The sequence below is a fragment of the Pagrus major genome, chromosome 5 (genome assembly GCF_040436345.1).
Source record: "Pagrus major chromosome 5, Pma_NU_1.0".
NCBI lineage: Eukaryota > Metazoa > Chordata > Actinopteri > Spariformes > Sparidae > Pagrus > Pagrus major.
The window spans coordinates 18,492,365-18,510,652 of NC_133219.1; the positions used below are offsets into that span (position 1 = coordinate 18,492,365).

Here is an 18,288-nt window from a genome sequence, read left to right on the forward strand (position 1 = left end):
AAAAATGTGTAATTAATTGGATTTATAAAAGTAACATTAATTGCAAACATATTATGTTTGGTTAGGTGCTTTTTAAAGGGGCACTATGTAGTTTTAGAGAAGAAATTCAAACTCAGAATTTTAATATTTACAATACTAATGAGGTAAGAAATAGGTAGAAATACAAACTCAGAAATATTTATTTTTTCACAACTGAGTAAATAAGCTGTGGAAAATAAGTTTCCCAAAACACTGTTTGACACTAGAAAGGTGGCAGGGTCTGCCAAATATAAACAAAGTAAAACACTATGAAATTGTGTTGTCCTAAGGTCAGTTTGTTTATTCAGTTTTTTCAGTCATGGAAATGAAGAGTGAGTTTGTTTATTTGTTTTGTTTAGGCATAAAAAAAAATCTGTTTTAGTATGTTTAAAAAGTGGAGATCTCAGTGCCCCCCCACCCCTCCCAACACTCAGCCCTGCATTTAGTTGAGACTAGATGTAACAAAGGTATAAATGGCAATTGTAGTGAACTAAAAAGTAGATTACAGGTTCAAAAACATAGTTGAGTAAAGAGTACAAGAACGTAAAAAGTACTTGTTCCTTTTTCTACTGTTGTGCTTTACTTGTAACTCATTACCACTCTCCCCTGCGTGTTGGTTAAGTAAACATCACTTGAGATTGAGCATTAAAGTCAAGAGTGAAACATCATTTTTATTTTGTCTAATTTAACATAATATTGAAACCTGGTGTTAATGTGGGCACAATACAAGAAGGGAGCGTTTTGTAAACCAACAGGCTTACAGAGTCACCCTGAGTTTAATTGGATGAGAGGAGGGGTCAATAGGTTCGTAATGATGTCATTGTTCACATGAAAATGTTGCAAGATTTCCCCGTTTTTCATGCAACATGTATTTAGGAGGATGGCATGATAATTCACTTTAACTTAGGTTGTTGTCAGGAATAATTCAAGCTTTATGGGCTTTATGCTGAGTTTAAGTCATAATTTGGCATGAAGATATTTCCGTGTGATGTTGCAACAAGCAAAAAAGCATTTTCTTTTGTTGTGACTTAAAAAAGTGAACAAGTGCTGTTGATGAGACTTTAATACAACACAGCATGCCTCTTTATTTTCTTTTCGATGGAGGATGGGAGATGAAGAGGGGGCAGCGCTGAATTACTGGTAATCCCCTGCTGCTTTCAAAAATATCTCTCTGACACACACACTCGCACACACAGACATAAGCTATTCCTCATGCTGCTCCACATAGAGTACAGTGCATACCACAGAAGAGGAAATAACAGATGCTTACTTTTGTCGAGTGAGCAGCTGATGCATCATCCAAACAGGGTGGTGTTACATCGACTATAAATCGAGGAAACTCCGGGCTGCCGCTAAAGCCGAGCCTAGCTGCCCTTTTGTTGCTCAACACTTTGGCCCTGAGTGAAATATCTCTAAAATTGAGGACAGCAGGGGGGGCAAGAGATGCAACAAAGGTCATCAGTCAGACTTGAACAGGGATATTTTAGTTCACAGAGGGGTCACAGGGGCGTCCCTCGAGTCAAATCTCTTGACAATTGGATTGTCATGACATTTGCTACGGTCATTGGTTGCGCTGGGATTAGCCAACATGCTAAACGTAAGCATTCAACCATGGTAACTGTTGGGATAGCAACATGCTGGATATATGCTAAGAGAACATGCTACATTTAACATTAGCATTTAACTTTAATTTAAGTGCAACCAGGCCTGAGCTTTACAACAGTACAGCACAACTTAGATTAAAGGGTAACTCCACCAATTTTACACCTTTAAGTGTGTTCACAGGTCTTGGGGAGTACTACTGCAGATAAGAAAAACATAGTATAAAGTCTTTTGTCGCTCCAGAGAAAACTGCTTGCAATCTGATGAATTGTGCAATGTTATACAAGTGGACTACTTTTCTAAACCTGGTGCCTACATTACCCACAATGCCTCTTAGCCACTGAGTGACATAATTGGAGGCAATTTATGAGATTACATGCAGCTTCCTGCTTCTTACATATGCAGTACTACTCCCCAAGACCTGTAAACAGTTACCCTTTAATGACTGTTAAGCCCAGTGTGTCAACATGGAGCTGAGTTATAAAATGGTCTCTGCACAAAGAATAAACTTTTTAATATTTTCTACCTACTGAGTTTTGTTATTCTTGTGTAAACAGACCATCATCAAAGCCATATGGAGCTCTCTTGTGGCTTTGGAAACTTGTTCGTTGTTATGCGTGACATTTAAAAACTCACTAAGATGGGCTGACTGAGGATGAATCATGCAATGTGCATTTGTTAAACTTGTGCTGAGAGGAAGTTTTGTTGTGTTTTTGCAGAGAACAGCACAGACATCATTGGTGATCCTATAGAAGGTACTTCAGTCTGGTACTGGAACAACACTGATCTGGTAAACATTATTTCAATCATCTTCACTTCATTTTTCTATATGTATTTGCCTTGAAGACAAAGTCGTTCTTATTGATACAATCCTGAACTCTGATTTACTGTACTTTATATATTCCACTGATTTACTTTGAGCAGTGTTGAAGCTGCAGGACTTCGTACAATCTTGACAAAACAAATCGCATTCCAACCGCAAGTAGGGAGATAACAGAGAAAATTGAAACAGACAGTTTTGTTGTGTTTGTCAGTTCAATTATGTAAGAAGGAAAATGGAACAATCTGATAAGCACGTTGTTTCCAAATTGAGGCTACTGTGACACTGTAAGTCGGCTTTCTTTATCTCTCTTTACTTCAAAACACTGAAAGCCTGAGGTAGTTATTAGTCGTTACGTCACAGTACTTCACCTGAAAGCCCTCTATTGTATCTGTCACATCTCTACCGTGACACTCATGCATGAATAACTGTTTCTTTATAATCGTGTTTCCTCTCTGCAGCCAATGAACGCCACATGGTCGTCGCTCACAAAGACGGAGTGCTTAAAGTACAAAGGCGAGCTGGTGGGGAAGGCCTGTGAGTTTGTCCCAGACATCACCCTCATGTCCTTCATCCTGTTCTTTGGCACTTACACCTGCTCCATGTGTCTGAAGAAGTTCAAGACCAGTCAGTTCTTCCCCACCACCGTGAGTCAGACACACTAACGTAATTTAATCCAACAGGTCATCCGCCAAAGAAATGACTCGAGTGTCCAAATGTTTGAACAGCAGGTTACAGTGAAGTGTTTGTGTTGACTTTCGCCCAGGTGAGGAAACTCATCAGTGACTTTGCCATCATCCTGGCCATCCTCATCTTCTGTGGGGTTGATATGCTCGTAGGAGTCGATACTCCCAAACTCATCGTGCCAACTGAATTCAAGGTGAGTCCCTCCCTGCTCTGTAAGCGTTCATGCAGAAAGCTCAGTTCAGGTGCACTTTGTATAAGTGTATTGCCTCATAAAATGTAGACTGACATGTAAGACAAACATATGATTGTCTTGTAGAGTATGATGCATTGCAGTAGATCAAACTAGCCAGCAGTATATACAGTAGTTATAATGAGCTCAACCTTAAACATCTACAGCAGAAAAATGCAACATACACATAATGCAGCAGTGATATTAATCCAAAATGATCAGATATGATAATAAAACACTGACGGGAACCATTTGACTTCAGAATGGATTAATTTGCTCTTCATACTTTACCTGTAGGTACATTTTGCTAATAATACTTACAAGCTTTTACTCAAGTAAGGTTTAGTCTGGCATTAGTACTTTTACTTCAGTAAAGATCTGAATACTTCTTCCAATACAGATACCATGTGAAAATAATGCAGCTTAAAGGTAGCAAGTTTTAAATCACTTAGTCTAACATGATTTCTATATTATAGTTAAAAGAGCCAAAAGCATTGGCTGTTTCAAAGGCAGGTCATGGCAACACAAGCTTAGGTGGTAGAGGGTGAGGCAAATAAATGTACAGTAGGGCTGTTGGTTTGATCCTCAGTCTGGCTGTCAACATGTTGAAAATCACCTGGAGCAAGACACCAAACACCAAAGTCGTCAGTGTAGAAAGAAATTTTAAGTATTTGCAGGAATGTTGCACTGAGCTTACAGAAATTGTAAAAGACGGTGTTCGTCAAAAGCAACCAACATATGTTTGAAGTCCTTAAAAGTAACAGTTTCTGTCTGTGCATTAAGCCTGACATGTTGAAGCTTCTCTCTTCCTCCCTGATAGCCAACAAGTCCTAACCGGGGCTGGTTTGTGCCCCCCTTCGGAGGAAACCCCTGGTGGGTTTACCTGGCGTCAGCTCTTCCTGCCCTGCTGGTCACCATACTGGTCTTCATGGACCAGCAGATTACTGCTGTGATCGTCAACAGGAAGGAGCACATGCTGAAGGTAAATAAGAAACCTTCATTGCAAAATGTGTGTTTTCTAGGCCAGGTGGTAAATTGTGACCCAGGAGATGAAATTCTGTATGTGAGTGAGGCAGTGGAGGGTTGGGAGTCATTTCTGTTGTGTTCTGGTACTTCAGATGGCAGATTTGCATCTCAAAACATGGATAAGATGAAGTGAAAATGCTTGAATCTGCATTTTACACAATGTAGAAAACATTGTCTTTCTAAATGAAACAATTTAAAAAAAAGTACAATGTTTTCATTGCAGTAAAAGAGTCAGGCTTTCACCTTCTCTCTGTTTGTCTTACCTGATTTATGAGAAGCAGGGATTTTTATGCGTTTCCCACAACAAACTGCAGTGTGTACAGGACACTTTCTACCTTCACACTATAGTTAAATATTGTTGTCATTCTTCTCATGGGAGTGAGAGATATTTCACGGCAGTGACTGAACACAGTTCAGTTCAAAAAGCAAATACCTGAGATATTCAGAGTCACTGCTGAAGCCGAGCAAAGATTTTTGATATCAGTCAAGTGACTTTTTCCTTTAAAGACTACTGGTGAATCATGTCAGAGAACTTTGTATAAATAATATGTCTGCAACTAACAATTATTTAGTTTTTACTGGTGATTAATCTGTTGATTATTGTCCCGATTAATCAATACGTTGTTTTGTCTACATAAAGTCAGAAAATGATCAAACATGTTGATCCCTGTTCAGTCGATCAGCCCAAGATGACATCTGCAAATGTCTTGTTTTGTTCACAACCCAAAGATTTTTGATTTACTGTCATAGAGGAGAAATGAGAACAGAAATTATTCACAGATAAGAAGCTGCAATCAGAGAATTTTGCCTTTAAAAAAAACAAAACAATAAATGATTAACAAATTATCAAAATAGTTGTCAATTAATTTAATATTTAACAACTAATCAGTTAATCGATTAGTTGTTACAGCTCAAATAAAAAATAAGTAGCTGTTTCCTGGGTTTTAGGTCCGCAGCCATGCATACTGTCTATGCGTAGACGTGCACATACTCGGCCTTTGACCTTGTGTTTGTTGTCTATACCAGAAAGGGGCAGGTTACCATCTGGATCTGTTCTGGGTGGCTGTTCTCCTGGTGGTTTGCTCCTTCATGGGCCTGCCGTGGTACGTGGCTGCCACCGTTATCTCTATCGCTCACATCGACAGTCTTAAGATGGAAACTGAAACATCGGCTCCTGGAGAGCAGCCGAAGTTCCTGGGTGTGAGGTGAGACTGTAACAATATGTGTGTATACCATAAACTTAGCATTTCATTAATAGATCATGTTTATTTTTTCTTCTGCATCTGGATCCACATCAGATTGACAAACAATCACCCGGATGGCAGCTATGTTTTAGAGAATACCAAAATCCCATTTGGGAATATTGGAGTGTTATGAGGAAGTCTAATTCATGAAAACCAATTCATAGTAAATGAATTGAACCCCGTTGCTGTAGCACCATCTATAGGTGAGATGCCAACAAATGATACAGAATCCCTCTGAGAAGTTGTGCACCTGTCGTCAAAGTTTGGATGAAGCTACGATTTAATGTGGCAGCCACTGCTACTAGAAAGTAGCATATAGCATAGCAAAAAACAAATGGCTCCAGATACTTTAATATACTGTATTAAATTTAGATTGAAATACATTTAAAGAAAGGTTGCTGAAAAATATTATGTGATAAGATGTAAATGGTGGGCTGTTAATTTAGGCATGAAAAGAGGACATTTTCTTTTTACATCAACACAGTTCAGAAGTTACGAGCCAGTATGTGAAAATTAGTCTGCACAAAAATGAATCACATTGTTTTTGGAGAGGAATTCTCTCTGCTGTCCATCAGTGACTCCATGTACTCAAGTTAAGTTGGATAATTGTATTAATTAGTTATATAAATGAGCTCAACTCACTGCAACTTAGGAAAACACATGCAAACAGACAAAACACAAGCAAGTTAAGAAAACATCTTCAACAATTTGACAACATACACACACACGCTTTTAGAAAAAAACAAAAACAAAACCCTTTTCCTGTATTTGCTTGTTTTGTTCTTAAGTTGCAGAGCATTGAGCTCTTGAGGCCACCCTAATTGGGAGATGGTAAAGACACTTTGGGATGTCTTTCCTGTTTTTAGGGGTTGTTTTGGGGGAGTTGTTTTCATGTCTGCTTGGTGACGTCCTCCAGAGGCTCCTGATGTGTCAGCTGCAAGCTGAACTAACAAACTCTTGTCATGCAAGACCCTAAAACATTCACGCCAACTTTGAACTTCCTACAACTGTTGGGATTGTCTTTGCTTTGGCCAAACTGAGTGAGATCTGGGAAATGATTGACATCCTCAAGTAATCAGACAGTTTTTCTGGGACTTTTATTATTGTAGTTAAAGGGGGCAAAAAATGTTTAAATAATGACATTATACCAAACATGCATTTAAGTTTTGTTCTTGTTTTCTTCCCTCTCTTTGTTTTGTAGAGAGCAGAGGCTCACTGGTGTCATCGTGTTCATCCTGACAGGACTGTCTGTATTTATGTCTCCTATTTTAAAGGTAATCAGAGATTGTCCTCTGATATGTTTGTGTTTGTTAGTCACTTGGTCATCTTGAAAAGATTAAACTTGAGAGACTGAGCTCAATTTACAGATTAAATCAAAGACGGACTGCTTTACAGCTTGAGATAATATCATGCTAACTGCCACATGTTGTTTAAACAGTTTAATCTATGAAAGGCACTTCTCAGAATCAAAGCTACAAAATTAAAGAACTTAAAATAAGATTTACGATGAGGGACAAAAACACTGAGCATGAAGGTTTTTATTATGAAGAGGACGTAAAATGAAATGAACATAACAAAATAAGAAAATTAGTCTTGTCTTACTAGGTTCACTGTTTGGATTCTCATTGATTAACAAAAAAAAGGATAAGTAATTAAATCTGTATCCGTCGGTCCGCAAATCTCTAGAGTCTAGACTGACCTCTTCAGCTGTCCGCAGTCCATGCGTGACGAGGTCAGAGATCAGTGGAGCACAAAATCATAGTATAGATTAACTCGAAGACTTATTAACCTTCAGGACCAGCTACTGAGGGACCTGTTTCATTCTTAAATTTTATTTTGAAAAGAACTGAGTGGTGCCATTGAGGTGAAAATGAAAAAGAAATGGTTCAGAATAGTCTTCGACAAAACTATAGAGATGCTAACGTCATTGGTATCACTTTAGTTGAAGGGGTGTGCATAAGACTGAAGTGATAGTTAACCCATTGATACTTCATTACAACAGTCATAAGTATTCTTAAGGATTCCTTCATGTTCCTGACAGGTGTCGTGTCAAAGCTATATCAGTGTTATGTCACACTCCTTCAAATGAGGTGCTACCACATCATTTATCTTTTTATTAATCAACATTTTCAAGCCCTTTATCTAACTTAATCATATTATTGTAGTGTTTGCTTTTCCAGGTTATGTTATAAGTTTATATTAGAATGACAAATGTGTAAAAATGTGTAGCTTTCACTGAGCAATAGAAGCAGAATATTTGAGGAAAATGTGGAAAAATAATTAAAAGCAGCGTCTCACAATTATTAACTCCTGAATTATTTGTGTGAATTAAATGCACATTAATATAATCTTTAACATAATTTTCATTTGTTTTCTCTGTTTTACCTAGTTTATCCCAATGCCTGTGCTGTACGGAGTCTTCTTATACATGGGAGTCGCCTCTCTCAATGGAGTGCAGGTAAATGTTACAAAGCTTTTATTTCGTTCTGTAGAAAATAAAATTATAAATGCAGAGTGTTGAGTAGGGGTGTCACGATTTCAATTCTAAATTGAAAATTGATCAGAGTGAGTTTTCAATTTTGATAATCAACGCCAAAAGCAGGATCGTCGATTCCCTGATTGTTTATAAATCTTTAAAAAAAAGGTTTATCAAAGAGAATATACTCACGCATGCAGTGCATCCCATCATTTGTGTTTGTAACTTATCTGTCTGCAGTTTATGGATCGCCTGAAGCTGCTTCTGATGCCAGCGAAGCATCAGCCGGACCTGGTTTACCTGCGACACGTTCCCCTCAGGAAGGTCCACCTCTTCACCTTCATCCAGATCCTTTGTTTGGCTCTGCTCTGGATCCTTAAATCCACCGTGGCTGCTATTATATTCCCTGTCATGGTAAGAGACATTTGTATATTAATATATATTAGATTATTATTATTAGATTATTGTATTAGATTAATAAGACTTGCGATTTTTAAAGGAACTTTCAGCTGCTTCTAGTAGACTACATCAGCAGAAGGAGTTTGCACAGTTGTTGTAGATTCAATACAGTTTTTATGTTATGCATATCTGTTAACAGAGGCCATGAAGGCTAATGCTGAAAGCTCAAAAAAATTTCAGTAAGTGGTCCCTGTGTTAGGAAGCTTTAGTCAACCTGCTATTTCAAAGGTCAAACGTTAATATTCAGGAATAAAGGTTATATTTAAGATTTTAGATTTAGTGTGGTCAACAACCAAAACATAAAGTAATAATAATAATTTCATAATGAGATGAGGAACAGAGAAGAATGTGAATCTTGGCATGACTGTAACTAAACAAAAATCAATCATTTTAAAGGAGGATTGTTGAAATGAGTCAGTCCAGTCAGCATGACACTGAACCACTCTGTAAACAAAGAGGATTGTTTATGTGAGTGATAAACCAGTGATGATGGTCATGGTGTTGCACTCAGCACTCAGGACTTTATGTAATTTATATTAGTTGTAACTGTACTTTGTGTTGTAGTTTTTAGGCAGAAAGTGACTATTAAACTCACAAAGGATGACTGACATTGTTTCGTGGGTTTAAAAGGTCATCTGTGTATGAATATTGTTTATCATTTATCGAATGCCATGTGTTAAGATGTGCCTCATTTATCACTTGTGTTATCTAAGCTGCCTAAATATATGTAATTTTAAAAACATTATATTTTGTGGACATTTAAAATATCAATTATATTTGTCTTTGTTGAGATTTTGCAAAATCTTTGCATAATTTTAAACATCGTTGAGGGTTTGAAACTACCACCAGTCATTTAATGATATTGGCTTTTGCTGTAGATTTAAAATAATATATTTATAACCTGTCTTTACTGAAACGTCAGCTCATTAAAAAAAAAATCTGTTGAATGTGAAAATACACTGTAGCGTATTTAAACATACCAGGCTGACTAACAGCAATTCAACAAATGACAGTCAGAAATTGCCTCCCACTCTAATCCCCTTGTTCTTCTGCTTTTAGATCCTCGCTCTGGTAGCCGTCAGAAAAGCGATGGACTACATGTTCTCCCAGCATGACCTCGGCTTCCTGGACGACGTCATCCCAGAGAAGGACAAGAAGAAGAAAGAGGACGAGAAGAAGAAAAAGAAAAAACGGGGCAGCATAGACAGTGACGTTGAAGACGTAAGAGTTTTGATCCTACAGTTGAATGCAACAAGCTTGTATCTGTCAGGAAACAGATACAAGTACATGCCTTGTATTTTCTCCAGTTTCTTATCAATTGTTTTACATGACAGCCCAATTACAAGTCTTTGGACCTCACCCACAACCTCCAGCCCTGCTCCCTGCTCCTAATTTTCTTCTTTTGCAGCAGCATGTACCATTTGAGCAGTTGGTTACTGGCTGACCAATATCCAGGTCTGAAGATGTCAGAGATGATTCTTTCAGTTTCTTTTACATGTTCATGTGGCTGACATGGAATGCAATAATATTGTTGTATGTGTTATTATACTTCTACATTCATAGCTTCAAGTGTCTTTAGGGTGATTATAAACAACTTGGTTCCAAACCGAGCTAATGATCAAGATCAGAAGCTGGAAGCAGAGGTCTTCATGTGTCCACTCAGCCCCATTGTAACCGAGACTTGACCCGAGACGCAAGCTGGCCTGCGTTCAAATTGTATTTGGTCTAATGGGTTTGGAACAGTTCTGTTGTATTGTGGCAAAACTCCAGTCTGCGTTAATGCGTCTAATACTGGAGTGGGTCCAATCTGCCACTCTCTCAGCTCTGATGACATAGTGCATCTAAATCATTGCAGAAAACGACATGTTTTGCTGCACATTTAAAACCATGGTGGTGCTTTATGCTGCTGCCACTGTTGGTGTTATTTCTTTGAGTCCAATGCATTTTCAGATCTGGTATAATTATCTAGACATTGACTTAACATCATGTTCAGGGAACCTTTTTTTTAATGGATCCATTTCAGAATCAGGTCCACAGACTAGTCAACTCTAGTGAGTGGTTTAGGTGATGATAATGATGTGACTCGACAACTCTTGAAACAAGCAAATGATTGTTAATTGAATCATATCAGGTACATGGATCACTTTCAATGGATAACAAGCTGGCTTGTTTTTGTGATCATTGACATAGAATGATGCATTTGTCCAGTTGTAGTGGTCAATATCCAGTGCATTTAGTCAAATGGAAATGATTCTTCTCAAGTGGACAGCGCCTGACGGATTATGCCCTTTTTGTTTTGTTTACATGGCAGCACTTAGCGGCTATGTTTGGAGTTGTTTAGAGTATTAATTCAACTGGTTCTTACATGTTGCACCTTTTTAAAAGAAAGTGTTCGGGAATGAATGTACCCGAGGAAGGTCATGAAAGATTTAGTAATACATGCATGCGTGTGCTGATGCTAACTCACCGACACCCCCAGAGGTCCCGTCTCAGGATGTGCGTTTCCTCTCTCCCACAGTCTGACTATCCTTACAATGAGAATGTTCCCAGCATTAAAATCCCGATGGACATGATGGAGCAGGAGCCCTTCTTAGGTGATAAGGCCTCTGACAGTGAGTAGACCCAAACTACCGGCAGTGCCAAAGGAAAACTACTTCTTCCTCCTGCCTGACTCTCCTGCTCCGCTTGTGTCTCCAATGACTCCAATTCAGAGTGCTTGATGCTCTGTTGCCTGTTTATCCTTCTCTCACTGCATGATATTAACATTTTTTCCTTCTTTGCCTTACTCTTTCTTGTGTCTCAAAACATGCATAAGTTTAACTGTATCTTCTCCTTCTGTGCTTTGCTCTTGGATTATGATGCGTTCCAGTAACATTGATCTTATTTGTCTGTCCCCCTCTGAATTTATGCTTCCTTGGCCTAACCCTTTCTTTTCTTCACTTTACAATTTCAACTTACCTGTTTTAAAAAAGTTGTTGATTTCATGGATTTTCAAGGGTTTTTATTGAATGTCAACTGTTTGTTGAAAACACTGATTGTAAAGCTGTATAATTGTTTTTTCAGCTTTATGTAAAATTACATAACATGGAAGACTGTGTGCCTTTTGTTGTATAGAGATTAAGCTTTTCTCATACACAACAAACATCACAAGCTAACTGCAGAGATTAAACCTTTTGTTATGAAGCTTTTAACACTTCTTTATCATCATTTGCTTTTGTACTAAACTTCACTATTGTGAAATGCTGAACATAATGGCTTGGATAGATATTGTACATAAGTGTGCAGGTTGTCAATCCACCCAAATCAGATAACGGCTAATTTCCCCCTCCTGGTTGAAAGGGTTTGTTGGTGAAATCAGTGGCAATCCTAAATACATGTAAAACTTTAAAGCATGTATCAGAGAGGGCTGACCATAAAAGTATGGCTACATGCACATTAATGGCTGTTTTCTTTCTTTCACAGGAGAGAAGTCCCCATCATTCCTTGAACGACACACGTCGTGCTGAGCAGCTTCGCTACTACCAGGCCAACTGCTTGTCCAGGTGAGATGTGTGTGTGTGTGTGTGTGTGTGTGTGTGTGTGTGTGTGTGTGCATGAGGGTCAGCCACAGACTCTCGCAAATCTTCTCACCTAACAGGCCAAATGAAAGGGTAAAGAGGGAACAAAACTAAATATAACAGGCACTGATTTTCTTTTTGAATTCATTCATGACTGTGGCATCAAAGGTTGCAAAAGGTCAGAAGGCGAGCTAACTAGCTCACATTAAATGCTAATCTGAACTTTAAAGGTCAGCGAGGCTAATTAAGTAATCTATAGCTAAATTTTTTTTTTCAGTGGCTCACAGAGGTGACATGTTTCAGCTGTCTTGCTTCTCTCTGGACTTTAAACCTGCAATAAGCTAGTTGCTAGTTGTTGCAGAGGTAATGGGATGCTGTACAGTGAGAGTGAAGCAAAACAGTCAAGTTGTAGCCAGACAACTAAACAATGAGCTGATACTCCTTGAAGTCAAGGGTAGCTAAGAATTTCACAGTTAGTTGATACATTTATAGGTTAAAAATCAGTAATAGCTAAACTTTTAACTTAATCAATATGATTCGTTTTGGGTCTACAGAAGCTCTGCCTAAATTTCTGTGATGCATTTGCGTTTTGGACAGTTTATACATTTTTATTTCTACAGTATTTAAAGGGATTGTGAATGTATCCTACATACCTTCAGATAAGAAGAATATTAACTGCTGAATTATCAATTACTTAAAATTACAAATTTGTAATCTTTTAAAATGTGATTAAATGTTCCATAATGTTTCTTTGTCACCTGCAACATGTTTGTTATGTTTTGTTACTACAAACAACTCAAAATGATATTCACCTCTACTTGACTTTAACTTAATCTTGAACGTCTTTTGAAACCCATCGTCTGCTTCTGATTTATATCAGATTTAAAATCTCATGCAGACACACAGATCAAGGCTCATTTAGAGTAGTAATAATGGTCTAAAACTAACCCAGTCTGTGTGGCACCGTGACTAAATCAAGGCGTTTGTTGCGTGATAAATACACACTGTTTCGCTGATATGAGCTTTAGAGGAGACAATCAGACTCAAAGAGGCAGAACAAACCTTGTTTTTTGGGCAAATATTTAGAACGATGATTATGATGCTGAAGAAGAGATTATGTTTCTTCATCATGCCCACAACCTCTCTTGATGACCAGGATCCACGGGTCATATGCACAGGGTCACGTTTTTGTTCCTGTATTACCCCATCTGCTCTAAGATTGTCAGAGTAGTGCAGACAGAGGAGGATTAGCGGTTGGGACAATGTGTGAAGAGCAGCTGTGATCACAGCACATCTGTGATGCCAACAAACAACTTGCATGATTGATTTTTTCTAATTGGTCTCAAGCTGGAGAGATCAGACTGACAGGTTATCATTTGTTCACATGGGTGGTGACTAACTATAAGCAAAGTCTACTGCCGGAGGTGGAAGAAGTATTCAGATATTTTACTTGCGAGTGAAGTCATGAATTCAAATGTTACTTATGCCAATATGCCCATTTTATAATAATGCTACTGTATTATATTATCCCATTTGTATTACTATAACAATACTATTAATGTTGTAGCTGGTTGAGGTGAAACTTATTCTTATTAACTACCATACTTTATACATCAGTATTTGGTTTTACTTTATCCCCTTAACAATTTATCATTTTAGACACTCAGTATAGGTTTTCTAGTGAAGACTTTAATCTGAAAAATAACTTAAGTTATCAGATAAAGACGGTGGACTAAATAATACAATAGTGGAGTAAAAGTGTAAAGTAAAACTGTACTTAAGTACAATACAGTGTTCCCAGTTGAAGAGGTAGTTTATATGGACTGCAGTTGTGTTGGTTGGTCAAGTAACTATTTAATTTCTTCCTTACTATTGATAAGTAGCTTTAATTGGCCCGATGCTGTAGACGAAACTGTTTTAGCCTCCTGTCCTGACTGGAAATGCAGATAAAAAGAAATCTCACATCACTTTAAAGACCTCTGGCCTGGTCTGTGCACGTGTCCATTAGAGTCACTGACATCATATAGGGCATGAACTGCAGTGATGCTCTGGTAGTGATGACATTACGCTGCTCCCGCCCCGTTCCAAAACTAATCCTGTCCCCGCTAAGATTGAAGCCAAATTGCTTTGAGCTCAGATGACCTCAGGAACCATCAAACACGATCACTGGTTCTATTTCTGCAGCGAGAGACCAAAACACAATGCTGTTGTCATGCATACAGTAATGATTTTTCTCAATAATGCATCATAACCACGTCATTTTATACACGTCACAGCAGAAAATGGAATTATGACAAACACAGCAAATCGCAACAGCCTACAACCCCTTAGATTAAACTCGATCAGTGGGACCAAATGACTGAATACCAGCAGCACTGTCAAAAAAGATGTTTATGGATCGTTTATGGAGAAAACGTACACCTTTTTGATATTAAAGAATTACCTGTAAACAACACTTTATCAATCACACATGCAGACGATTTAACTAACTGACTGACTTACTAACTAACTCAGGTATTTCACTCATCTACAAGTAAAGAGACGGATGGCTATTCAATCTCATTTAACCCTCATGCCTGTACAGTGAATAGCTTGTAACTACAGCCAGCAGCTAGTAAGTGTAGCTTAGCACAAAGACTGGAAAGCAGGTGGAAACAGCTAGCCTGGCTCCGTCCAGGAGTAACCAACTCGTCTAAAAGATTACCAAGAGTTGTTGTCTGTTTAATCTGTTTTTGTAGCCTGTGGTTTTACGGGGAGTTACCAGACTATTTCTCAGCTGGGAGCAGTGACTTCCTTGAGTCTCCACTCACCAGCCAAGACGTTACCGCTGGATAGGCTGATGTGCCCATGTTTTACTGCCATGTCTACAGTAGCCCAGAATGGACAAACCAAACACTGGCTCTAGAGAGGGTCTTTGGCATTTTTGTCTTTTAAGAGGCTGCTGTAGGGAAACTGTTTACAATCTCCTCACCAACCTCACCACTGAATCCCAATAAATCCTACACACTGAACCTTTAACATACATAAGAGATGAGAGTATCAATCTTCTAGAGTGAATAAATGTATTTCCCAAAATGTCAAACTATTCCTTTAATTAAAGATTATATTACATTATATCCAGGCATACACTATGTCCTAACAATAGATGTACATATGTGTGTTTCAGCCCTGAGATGAGTCCACTGAAGTCTGTGCCTCAGATTAGAATAGACATGGACCCAGACGATGATAATTCATTCTACTGGAGGAGCAGAGGATCTGAAACGTCTTTGTAGAGCACCGGACCACCACCAGGCGAATCCTGCAGCACCCGCAAGACAACTCTCTCTTTTCCCTTTCCTTTATTTCTTTATTCTTTTTAACTCTTTCCCACAGTTTTTAGGACTTTGCTCTGAATAGGTGGTACTTAAAAAAACGGAGAGGGGAAAAAAAAATCAGGCTAACATGACGATACATTTCTCATAATGAAGCTATTTTAAAACCATTTCTGTCCTCACTAGCTTGTCTTGGTATTTTTCTCACTGCTCCACAGTAAACAGAGTCTTTGTTTTTTGACACAAACACTGTCAAATGTAACTCCTTACTACTCTTCTATGCAACTCATCCCACATATCGCTGAACTACAGTAAACGCTGTGGCTCTCTCTGACCACGCATGGAACGCCCTCCCTGCTCTATATATATATCTATATCTATATATATATCTATATATATATCTATATATATATAGATATATATATATATATATATATATATATAGATATATATATATATATATATATCTATATATATATATATAATCATCTGTCTGAACTTTTTTTATATAAATTGAATTATTCTAATAACATTTTCCTGTAGCAGGAAAATTATGTTTTTATAGCTCTACCTCTTGTTCTAGATCAATGGCTTATTATGAACAAATGCAACATGTTGATTTTTGACGCAGCATGGGGTTTTGATATTTTCTCTCTGTCCTCTTGTAGAGTTGAAATGATTCAAGAGATTCACTGTATTATAGCGTGTGAAGGAAATGTGTGCAAATAGATCTTTTAAGTTAATTAACAGTTAATTAATGCATATTTGTATGTGCATATGAGGTAAATATTTTTATCATCACTTTTTGATGCAGTTTTGATTGCTTCACCTTTCTAATTTTCTGAATCTTTCTCACGTGTTCACTTCAAAGCTTTTGTTACTTGTTTAAATTAAATCATACATTTCTTTATGTCTTTTTTTTTCCTTTTTTAAAAAAATCATTATGTTGTGTGTATGTTGTTAACCTTTTCTCGTGTCCTTCATTTTTGTTTCTTTGTGGGTAGAGAACAGTTCAGCGAAACATAATCATCTGATTTTCCTCAGCCAAACTTTAACTCTAACTCGGAGTGCATATCATATAGTTGCTTGTTCTGCACAAACTACTTTACCTAAGTGGCTTATAAGAGATCGATCCTGACTGAAATTCTCATGGCAACGATGTGACAAATAAGAAGGGAATCAAATCCATGTAAGCTATATGCAGTGGGACAGCTTCAGTCCACAGCCAGTTTATTTTGTTTTTGTCTCAGCGGTTGTTTGAATTGTCTGATGTGAGAATGGGTTCACAGATTGTTTTAATTTTTTTTTATACAGTAAATGATTTTGATTATTTCAGGTCTATCTTAATATAATGCTCACATGCAACACTATATGTACATTGAGGGAGATATTGGTCGCTGTTACTAACTTTACCTTCCAAGTCTGAGTCGAGTCTCAAGTTGCAATGACAATGAGCCCACATCTCTGGTAGGGCTGGGCAAAATATGTGATATACATTGATATCGTGAAATGAGACTATATATCTTCTTAGATTTAGATTATAATTATATCCTGATATGACATAAGTGTTGTCTTTTTCAAATTTTAATGGCAACATTACAGTAAAGGGATTACAAGACATTACCTATTGATTATTTAATTTAATTAATATCGTTGGGTTATTATTGTGTGAAAGTACCAGTGGTCAAGTATTATTAAATAAATATATTTGATTTGGCAGCCCAGTCCTAGCATTTCTGAAGTGCGTTTGAGGACATTTCAAAATATTGAGAAATGTATATTGTGTGTCGCGATATAGCCTGAAAACTTTGTGATATTATTCGAAGGCCATTTTGCCCAGCCCTAATCTCTGTTTAAAAACAACTGCATATGTTTGTCCGGGTAGGCTTGTGTACCTTCATCGCCAGTGTTATGTCCTGGTAACAACACACATAGACGGCTCCCAGCCGCAGCTCAGCATAGAAACTTAATTAAAAGACCATCATTTTGGAGGATACCAATTTTATTTGTCAGCAAACCCACATTTCGAATACAGTTTTGCACTGTATTGTAAATCTTGTCTGCCATCCTTCTACAGTGTAGTCGCATTTGGAAGGTATTGCGACAGCGACTAATAACTGTGCGATCGTGTGAGTATTATATTAAGATGGACTTTCATTGGATCCAAACTGATCCTTAAATCAGGCTGAAGATGTACAAGCATCTTATTCACTTCAGTCCACTGCCACATACAGAAAGTATTGAGCCCCTCAGATATGCCTACTTGACTTTTATTGGCCAGTATTTCTTCCAGTACAACAAGCCAGACTGGCTTCTTAAGCACTGTTTGTCATTACAGTATCCCCACTTTATCTCTAAAGGGCACACTGAAGCACTTTCTCACTCGGATTTTTACGTCTAAGTGGGTCACGTTTAATTTTAAGCTGGAAGTTGTCTCTGTCTTCATCACCACTATAGATTTCAATTGAAACTTTGTGATAAATGAGCCGCCTTGCTCTTCTGAAAATCATGTAAATACAGCAAAGGCACGTCGGTTCAAACCAAAATGCGAAAGGTTACTTTGTGACATCAGTCAGTTTGTTTCAGTTCATCAGCCGAAGTAACGATGTCGTTTATTCTCCACATCAGTGTTCTTAGGCGTCAGCAGCAGAGAGTGGAAAGAAGTGTGACTTCATGTCTGAGACATATTTTGTGTGGAGTTGAAGTGTGTCGTACTGTGTAAGCATGTCGGACAACAAATCTACAACATGAAATGAAAACCTGTTAATTTTAGCATACAGAATACTGATGTTTTGTTTTTGTTTTGTTTTTTTTGATTAACTTTTTGTGACTTTTTAGAACAGGTGAAATGGTTTA

General features: G+C 37.7%; 1 protein-coding gene across 1 annotated transcript in view; it reads left to right on the forward strand.

The window, feature by feature from the left end:
* slc4a4a (solute carrier family 4 member 4a) overlaps positions 1-15,541 on the forward strand; it is a 57,578-nt gene extending 42,037 nt beyond the window's left edge. Inside the window, exons 16-26 of the mRNA XM_073465883.1 lie at positions 2,340-2,410; positions 2,902-3,087; positions 3,207-3,320; positions 4,177-4,338; positions 5,409-5,587; positions 6,828-6,900; positions 8,016-8,084; positions 8,343-8,516; positions 9,621-9,782; positions 12,024-12,103; positions 15,285-15,541. Of these exons, the coding sequence (XP_073321984.1) occupies positions 2,340-2,410; positions 2,902-3,087; positions 3,207-3,320; positions 4,177-4,338; positions 5,409-5,587; positions 6,828-6,900; positions 8,016-8,084; positions 8,343-8,516; positions 9,621-9,782; positions 12,024-12,103; positions 15,285-15,393 (1,379 nt within the window). The 3' untranslated portion in view covers positions 15,394-15,541. The remainder of the gene's footprint in view (positions 1-2,339; positions 2,411-2,901; positions 3,088-3,206; positions 3,321-4,176; positions 4,339-5,408; positions 5,588-6,827; positions 6,901-8,015; positions 8,085-8,342; positions 8,517-9,620; positions 9,783-12,023; positions 12,104-15,284) is intronic.
* Positions 15,542-18,288: the final 2,747 nt, after the last annotated feature.